The sequence below is a fragment of the Dendronephthya gigantea genome, unplaced genomic scaffold (assembly GCF_004324835.1).
Source record: "Dendronephthya gigantea isolate DGI-Jeju-01 unplaced genomic scaffold, DenGig_1.0 000004F, whole genome shotgun sequence".
In the NCBI taxonomy this organism is placed as follows: domain Eukaryota; kingdom Metazoa; phylum Cnidaria; class Anthozoa; order Malacalcyonacea; family Nephtheidae; genus Dendronephthya; species Dendronephthya gigantea.
Window position 1 is genome coordinate 3,134,554 of NW_021163014.1, and position 9,477 is coordinate 3,144,030.

Below are 9,477 nucleotides of genomic sequence, written 5' to 3' on the forward strand. Positions count from 1 at the left end.
TGATACATTGCACAAAATAGCCCAAACTTTCACCTCTAGATCTTTAAATGAAATTGGATTTTCAACCTCTTGTTTTCTTTGCACTATATAGCGGTTAAAAATGAGGCTTTTACAAACCGTTCTCCCGCTTTTCGAAGTAACTTTTCTGCTAGTTTTTACTGTTAGATAAGCCAGAAGATGCTAAAATACACCTTTGGGATATTTTGATAAAATGATACGTTGAACATTTTAAAACCCTCTAGTTTTTTCTGATACACCCTGTTTTAAGACGAGAAAAAAATACAATAAACTTGGTTTACTTCATATATGATTTTATTCACTACAAATTTGTTTCGTATAACAAGCAGTGCTTGCTACACTTATCAGGTGGATTTAAATTCACAACAAGGGGGTCTAGATAAATAAATGTATTACCAGACTGTCCGACACTGGGCTGGTACGGCAAGGCGCGTTACAAATGACAGAGTTTTATATTGGGTTCTATTTTGGCTTTTTTTATTTTTTATTACATTTCTTCCTTACTGACCACGGCAATTTTTGATTTAACTGGAATACTGGACAGCGTATTAGACCCTCTAGATGTATCAGCATGTATATCAAACATAATTTTTACCCAAGGTTGGAAAACGAGGCAATAACTCGAGCCACCAAAATGGAAAGTACCAATTTCATCTCCCTTTTTGACGTGATCGCCAACTTTCACGGTAATTTCGTTGCTGGAGACTTCAGCCATACCTACTGAAATGAAAACCATCAGACCAACATCAGGATTATCAGCCTTTATATAAATAATACCACGGGCAGCGACATGGCAGAGATAGCCCTGGTATTGAGTCATAGTGGCATCACTTGGAAGATGGTGTGTTTGGCTATAATATGAACCGTCCACCAACTCGGTTTTCACAACATAGCCCGAAACAGGACTGTGCCATCGATGGTAGTTGAATGCGGTCAAATAGGCTTGGTACACTGTTCCACCATAAAATTTTTTAGCCAGCTCATCGTCGTTCAACATGTGATCTAAAAGTAATAAATATTTAAACTACAGTACTGTCCAGAAATAACCTAAATGTGTTTCACTAGACAAAAATGATGAATTGTTATAAACGTACACTCTGTTCATGTAAAAGGTTTATTATGCTATGCCGGGATATTTGTGGTTGGCTCGGTTGTTGCTATTATAGTTTTATCTACCCGGTAGAATGCAATCGCGGATGCCTAGCTATTTGACAATTTAGGCTACAGAACTGTCCAGAAGTAACCCAACAAAAACCACCATTAACCTAGGTCAAAACTCGGTCTGATCGCGGTTGAACCGAGGTCAGACCAAGGCCTAACTCGGTCTTTCAGACATTTGTTAAGATGTTTCCTTAAATAAGGAGTTTATCAGATACTAAAAAATCGTCAAGTTTCCTACGGCAACGACGTTTCCCGCGACAAAACCCATAAAAATCAGATTGTATATTATAAGAAAACAGTATATTGATTTTGAAGACATTTTCCCTACGTCAGAGTGAAGGGTGAAATAAACATCTTGCTAGGAGGTTGGGACCGGGCAATACCATTATCTATCATTGCTCACCTAAAGAATAATATTGACTTTTAATCCAGAACAAATCTCGTTGCTTCACATCATAGGCAATTTTGAAAGGTTCAGACTCGCAGGCATTCACTACAACACTATTGTCATCTGGTGCTTCAACAGGCCGTATTCCTTCTCGATATTTTCTCGCGAAAAAACCATCCCAGGATGTAAAGCCGTAGTGAAGTTTACTTGAGTCACATTCAAATTCCTCTGCGAAATTTGGCATTACTTCCATTGCATCTTTACCAAACCAACCTGAATGTTCATCATCGTTTAAGACGTAGGTAGATGCTGGACTGCAAAGGAACTCGCCCCAGTAATTCAAAATGCCTTTGAATAATTTGTTTACCTGAAAACAATTGCAAATTTTCGTTATGCACCTTTTTAAGATGTGATCAGACTGTCTCTATAATTTTCATATAATATAACTGGACTAATATAACTGGATTTCCCTGAGGTTAGTCAATGTTCCTCGAAAGAAACTTCCGGTTCTTATTCTATTAAAGGCCTAATCACTGAGAAACTAAACATTTTTAAAGCGACACAGCCGGCACTAGAGAATACATGTGCCGTATACTATGATGTGCCGCACACTATAGAGTGCGCTGTATATAGTATACAGAGTAACTAAAAAATAATTCTGCATGGCCATGCAGTGATGGAAACAGTCACATTTCATACGCTACAAAGCCAAAAATACTTCGCTGCCTGTATCTGCATGCAACTATATAATCTATCAACTATAGATGTGTAGGTTGATAACACAAGTAGCTGTATATACATATCAGACAGACAAAGGATATCAAACAACACTAAATCAAATCATTTTGCACAAACGTTTTCGCTTTATTGAAAGCTCCTATAAGGTGCTGAATACTTTAAGTAGGAGTACAAAGTATTCATGCAGCACCTAGCTGAGGAGCTTTCAATAAAGCGAAAACGTTTGTGCAAAATGATTAGATTTAGTGTTGTTTGATATCCTTTGTCTGATCTTCATTGCTTCCAAGACGAACTTTTTTGAACAATTAAGACAACCTTAATGATAACCAAAATGCTATATAGCTAATAGAGGCAGCCGGCTTAAGTCGAATATCATAATGTGTAGAATATCATAGGAATGTATATAAATGTGAATATATATTTGTTAAATGTAAAAAATCTGGCATAGGCCGATTTCTACTGAAATAAGCCCAGGTTCTATTGATGTTACCCAGCTTCTATTGACATTATATAATATTTATATAATTGTACTACACACATGCTCTCCTCGATGCTCACCTTGTTGTTACGAAATGCAGCAAAACCAGCTTTTGTTGCCATTGGTGAACTCAATGCCACGTAAATTGGAAAGACATACATCCCATTTCTATTGAAGTTAGGAGCTCTAGTCATAATCATGTCGAAGAGAAGGATCATGATTTGCCAACACCAAATGGGATTTTCTTTGTTATCTGACAGTTCTTGTTGTTGCCGGAATATTTGGTGAAAAAACATGTTGATCTCTGTAAAACAACAACATGCATGATTACCTCACGGTTTAACAAGTTATATCGTTACGGCTGCAACGGGGAAATATAGTACGAAATTAGCCATTTCCCAATCAGACAGGGTACTTTGGAGGGACAGTGAATATATTGAGATTACTTCATGGTTGGCGAGTACCGTACGATTTGTATGCACGAGTTGTGAACTATGATGAAGGATCGCAAAACGAATTAACGAGTGAGCGTATATAGCGAACGAGAGAGTTTGCGATCCCTCACAACGAGTTCATAATAAAAATCATACAAACGAGCCAACCATGAAGTACGTTGTTTATTAGATGTGTATAGAGATTTTATGCATCACAACATATTTATTTCCGTTCAGTTTCTTTGTAATTTTGTTTAATAGAAGTTAGATATTCTTTCTCAAAGATTTGCGAATGTGCTGAATGTAAAAATATCTTGAAGACGAGAATTGTGATTTGAATCTCACTCCTATATTTCGACGCCATGAAAAAAATGTGAACAAATTGTCGCCAAAATGACATACGACAATTTTTCACGTGTGAAGAATATCGTACGTCCAATCAAAAGTCGTGTATGGCATTTTTTTCACACGTGAAAAACATCGTACGTCCAATCAAATTGCATGAAATTAATTTACACAGTGAAATACGATTTTTATTTCATCATTCTGCTGTGCATAAATCTCAATACAGATATAATAAAAGTGATTGTTATATAGGTGCTGTGTATTTTAAATGTGTTTGGTTCATTCTTAGTCACATGACTTTAAATAAATGCAATGTTTCCCGCCAAGGAAACCGCATATTGTCATAACAAAGTGTTTTTTGTAATGGAATTGTTGTGTAAAATGTATATTTTCGTTCCTATATAACAAAACACTTAATGTACACTACCTCGAGAAATAGTGTGTTTTGTTTTCCCTCGAGTCTCAATGTTTCCCTCGACTTCGTCTCGAGAAATATTCAGACTCTTGGGAAAACAAAACTCACTATTTCCCTCGGAGGCATACATTAAGTGTATAGTATACCCTGCAAAAGTAATCTTTATTATACATTTAAATTAACTTTTCAAGTTTCCTCTATCTCAGAAATAGTTATTAAATATATATAATAAATGTAATCGATCAGCAAACGACTTTGCACACATTCGTGAATGTCTGCCGCGTGGTCATACACACAGTCACGATGATTACAAACTGTTCCGTATGAAGATATTTTTAGCAACCTACATTTCGATGTTAATTTTAGCTATATTGAATCATTTTGTCTACACTCGATAATTTAAATCCAGAATCCGCTGGAAAACAGTGGCATCCCGATGAGACAAGAAAATGATATTCAAATACATACATCCGTCGTTTTCAACTGCATACAGCAAATGTCCCAATGGCAATAGCTGTGTACGTGTAATCTGCCAGGAAAGCGATGGTAGGAGAAACCTTGGGCCTTTTTTGGGCGTGTATATATATATATATATATATATATATATATATATATATATATATATACATATATATATATATATATATATATATATATATATATATATATATATATATGTATATATATATATATATATATATATATATATATATAGATATATATATATATATATATATATATATATATATATATATATATATATATATATATATATATATATATATATATAGTGTGAACAGTGTGCCAGTGTGAACTACTAAGCTCTTGATTGGTCGAGACTGAAATTTTTATTTCAAACGTCTGTGAATAACTGTCATTTCGCAAAATTTTGATCAAATTTTTTTAATTTATGTTTTCATGGAATGTATGTATTTTTAACTAAATTAGAGGGAAACTCGAATGTGGTCAGGACTTTTCACGGTTTAACAAATAACTAGTTTTGATTTTCAAGTTTTGATTCATTAAGAATATACCGCCGTTGCGAGTTGCTATGACTTTACAGTGTTTCCACGTGCAGAAAAATATTTCCATACTTTTCTCAACCCACATAAACTTTCTAACAATCATGTTACCATCTCTACGCTTAACTAATTTCGTTTAACCGAGGCGAGGGGTTGCTGCATGCATGTATTTCTAGTTATATACCACTTGTCAAAGTTTGGTGTTCGTATCGTTTCATTAATCGGAAGATCACGCGAGAGTGACGAAATTTTGATGTCGCCAGCGCGACCCCCTGCAGAGTGAAATAACGTGCTATCTCGTGGGAAATAACAACTTTTATCCATTTGAAATTTATGTCTTTTATGAATAGTATTATATTCCCACAGCTCATTTCGCCACACAATAGCCGAGATGAAGAAGAGCTAAGAATGGGGACAAAATAATTTCAGCTCGGCTATGAGGGCGGAAGCAGAGGCTGTCGCGTCTGAGGAGAGGTGGGTGGGTCGAAAGAAAAAACCCTTCTACGCCCTGTGTATACCTTCTTCCCAACGTCGAAATGCGAAAAACTCGGCTTCGCTTGCTCTATTTAATTGCTTTGTGCTATCACATGATAGCCACACCTCTCTACTAGTCATATGATAAATTTGCCGTCTTAATTCGCCGGCCCATTGTGTGGCAGAATTCCCAATGGGAATAGATATTTCGTTGTTTACCTTTTAGTTTGGTTTTTCTTTTACAAGAGGTATATAATAAAAAACTTATTTACTGAGAACTCAGAAAACATTATGTTTTGGGGACCCTGTGAAATATCGACAGGTCTCGGGTCCACAAAACATAACGTTTCCTTCGTTTGCAGTAATTAAATGTTATTTATTATTCAATCTTGATATTGGCCGGCGTCTTTGTGCCTCGCGATATCATTTTCTTTGCATTTCTTTCTGCAGTATTTCGTAACGTTACAAGAAGGACACGCTACTGTTGCGGATGAGTTCCCACAACGCCAACAATCGGTAAATCTAGGCATCTTTTTAGTAAACGTTTAAAGGAATATCTTACAATATACTTTAGATTTGCAGACTACGCATGTGTTTAGCCGGAAATCACAACAAGCAGGTGTCAATTTCAAAAAATTCAACGAAGATTTCAACGGAAATCACAACAAGCAGGTGTCAATTTCTAAAAATTCAACGAAGTTATTTCCATAGCCATGATAATGTAAGGGATGAGATGAGAGAAAATAATAACGTATGTTTTAAGCGAGGAAATGCAATTCCCCCTGATAAAGCGGATATCGCAATCTCCATGCTTCGTTATTTTAAAATTGTTTTGACTGCTGTGATATGCAAATAAAACAGATTATTCTATACCACTTTGGTGTTCGTAGCGTTTCATTGGTTTCATCACACGAGAGTGACGAAATTTTGATGTCGCCAGCGCGACCCCCTGCAGAATGAGATAACGTGTTATCTCATGGGAAATAACAACTTATATTATATCTCAACTGTAAATCATCCAATCAGAAAGCTCGATTTGTACCACGTGATCAGTAAATTATTCATGGAGTTCCATCAAATTTTTTCACATTATGCTATAGAAGTCGAATATTCGACTTCGAATACCGAGTTTGCGTGTACCACGCGTGGATGCCTCGCACACGACTCGAGGTTGTCAACAATTTCAAAATGGAGGCTAAAGAAGCCATTTTACCCAGCTTTTGCGCTGCCTACACGTTTTTTCGATATAATATATAATTTATAGACCTTCCTCGGCGAAGCCCTCGGGATATATCTTCCCTTGGGGGCAATATTTCGTCGAATTCCCCTCGCTCCAGGTCTATAAATGATAATTATCCATTTGAAATTTATGTCTTTTATGAATAGATGTTTCGTTGTTTACCTTGTAGTTTGGCTTTTCTTTGACAAGTGGTATATAATAAAAAACCTATTTACTGGGAACTCAGAAAATATTATGTTTTGTGGACCCTCGACCATCGATATTTCACTTGGCTTCGCCTCGTGAAATATCGACAGGTCTCGGGTCCACAAAACATAACGTTTCCTTCGTTCGCAGTAAATAAGTGTTAATTGTTACCTGAGTCTTGTAAGATTGCATTCATCAATGCTTCAACAGGAGGATGAAGATTTATCTCGCTTTTCTTAACAACAGGATAAGTATTATTATTTTCGGCGGAGTTTTCGTCAACAGCTGGCGGAAATAATTTAAACATCATGTCCACCTTATCCTTCTCGTTCTGCCTTAGTTCCTGGATCAACGTAGCCAACCATTTATTAGCATTTTCCCTGTCGATAACAAATTGCATTCCCTCCCGTTTTGATTCCATAATGATGGCTCAGTACTGAGATATTTCTCTATAAATTGCGAACGATTACAAACAGGGCCGTAGCTAGACCGTATACAGCTAGATCATATATTCATGTTTATATACCGTAGGAACAATAGCGTACAAAAGAAATCATTCGGGCATAAAACGAATATTTGAATATACACCCTCCCCCCAATTAAGCTTCTAGCAACAAGGGCAGATTTCGTTCTAAGCCAATCAACGCGTTTGTTGACATTTTTGCTCTCCGCCAATCAGAATGCTTGAAAATAAAAATTGTAAACAAAAGGAGCGAGAAAATATTGCCGTATTCTAAGGCATCCGTGAGCCAGAATATTTACTTTTTATATTCGAAACCGAAAGAATGCAATAAAACATAAATATATCTTGAATTTTGCCGTGGGGTTTTTTAGATTTCAAAACATAACGTGAAATATCGACGTTTGAATTACTGCAATGATGGCGCTCTATGGCTGCAATATATCGTTAATATATCGATAAATTATTTGGGGAATAATGTCGGTTTCCTCTCAGGATTCTCCTTTCCGTCTCATGTTTTCATTTCAGTTCTGGATAATGCTACTTGGAATGAGTTGGATCTTTGGGACAATGAAAACACCATGATATAAATAATAACCATTGTTTCGGAGCTTGCTAAGATGTTTTTTCACGCTCAGTGGACATTCTGTCAGAACATATGGCACTGTTTACGCAATAGTAGAGATTCACAGCACCAGCATCCCTGCATATCACCTCAAAGGCATTGGGATCCATTTCTGGTTGGGAAAAATTACCAATGTGAGACTTGATTTTTCTAAGATCATCACTGAAATTTCTTGAGCAGTGAAGAATAATCATCTGCAGAGAGAAATACACTGTCAACTCTTTGGCACTCTTTGTCTGCAACATCCAATATTTTTCCTGTATAAAATCTTGATTGTCGATGGTATTTGCTTGGCTGCATGGGTGTTAAAGTTATTGTTGTTGTGTCACTTGTTTGGCTCTATGATGCTTCTTGGTTAAGTGCTTGATCTTCTACATTATGTTGACTTTCAGCAACCTTATCAGTGGCTATAATTATATCACCAGCCTGGCTATTAGATTGTTCTTGCTTCTCATTCGATTTTTGGCTGGATTCAAGGTGATGAATGGATGTAGTACCAGTACATTCAGGATTAACATGCATCTGCAGCAGAGTATAGTAAAGTACAGTAAGTTAGCTATAATTATTATATTAATTTACCATAATTAACATGTTGGAGGGTGGAAGGGAGGTGTATAGGATTACTTATATAATTTTATATTATAATGAATGTAACTCTCAATTTAATTATACATCTGGAGGTAGTGCCCATTCCTGGGTACCATGCCATTATGCCAATTTCATTTAGATGATTGTGTGAAGCCTAGGCACCAGAAAAAGTGCCAGCACAATTGCCGGGCACTCAATCAGAACACAGCCTTAATTCCTCAAACTTCATCTGAATGCCTAATCTTATATTGTGATCTATGATCAAGTAAATTGTAAATTATTTGTGATGCTACTAATTGTAACCTAGTAGTGTAATGTAGTAGGTAGAGAGTAAGGTGGGCGAAGATGATGGGGAAAAGGGGAAGGAATGTGTGGGGATGAGAGTTATAATTAAATTATAATTAAATTGAGAGTTACATTCATTATAATATAAAATTATATAAGTAATCCTATACACCTCCCTTCCACCCTCCAACATGTTAATTATGGTAAATTAATATAATAATTATAGCTAACTTACTGTACTTTACTATACTCTGCTGCAGATGCATGTTAATCCTGAATGTACTGGTACTACATCCATTCATCACCTTGAATCCAGCCAAAAATCGAATGAGAAGCAAGAACAATCTAATAGCCAGGCTGGTGATATAATTATAGCCACTGATAAGGTTGCTGAAAGTCAACATAATGTAGAAGATCAAGCACTTAAACAAGAAGCATCATAGAGCCAAACAAGTGACACAACAACAATAACTTTAACACCCATGCAGCCAAGCAAATACCATCGACAATCAAGATTTTTATACAGGAAAAATATTGGATGTTGCAGACAAAGAGTGCCAAAGAGTTGACAGTGTATTTCTCTCTGCAGATGATTATTCTTCACTGCTCAAGAAATTTCA

General features: G+C 36.1%; 1 protein-coding gene across 1 annotated transcript; it reads right to left on the reverse strand.

The window, feature by feature from the left end:
• Window positions 1–391: 391 nt before the first annotated feature.
• Window positions 392–7,395, reverse strand: LOC114515572 (L-tryptophan decarboxylase-like). Its single transcript, XM_028534853.1, has 4 exons — window positions 7,071–7,395; window positions 2,864–3,087; window positions 1,583–1,934; window positions 392–1,020 (listed from the first exon to the last, which is right to left on the reverse strand). The coding sequence occupies exons 1-4, from the start codon at window positions 7,318–7,320 to the stop codon at window positions 506–508; spliced, it is 1,341 nt and encodes a 446-aa protein (XP_028390654.1). The 5' UTR covers window positions 7,321–7,395; the 3' UTR covers window positions 392–505.
• Window positions 7,396–9,477: the final 2,082 nt, after the last annotated feature.

Excerpts from the sequence above, each read along its gene's own strand:
- LOC114515572 (XM_028534853.1), bottom strand. The coding sequence starts at position 7,320 with ATGGAATCAAAACGGGAGGGAATGCAATTTGTTATCGACAGGGAAAAT. Across the intron at positions 3,088-7,070 it reads TGCAATCTTACAAGACTCAG|AGATCAACATGTTTTTTCAC; the intron begins GTAACAATTAAC and ends GTTGTTTTACAG. Across the intron at positions 1,021-1,582 it reads AAGTCAATATTATTCTTTAG|ATCACATGTTGAACGACGAT; the intron begins GTGAGCAATGAT and ends TATTACTTTTAG.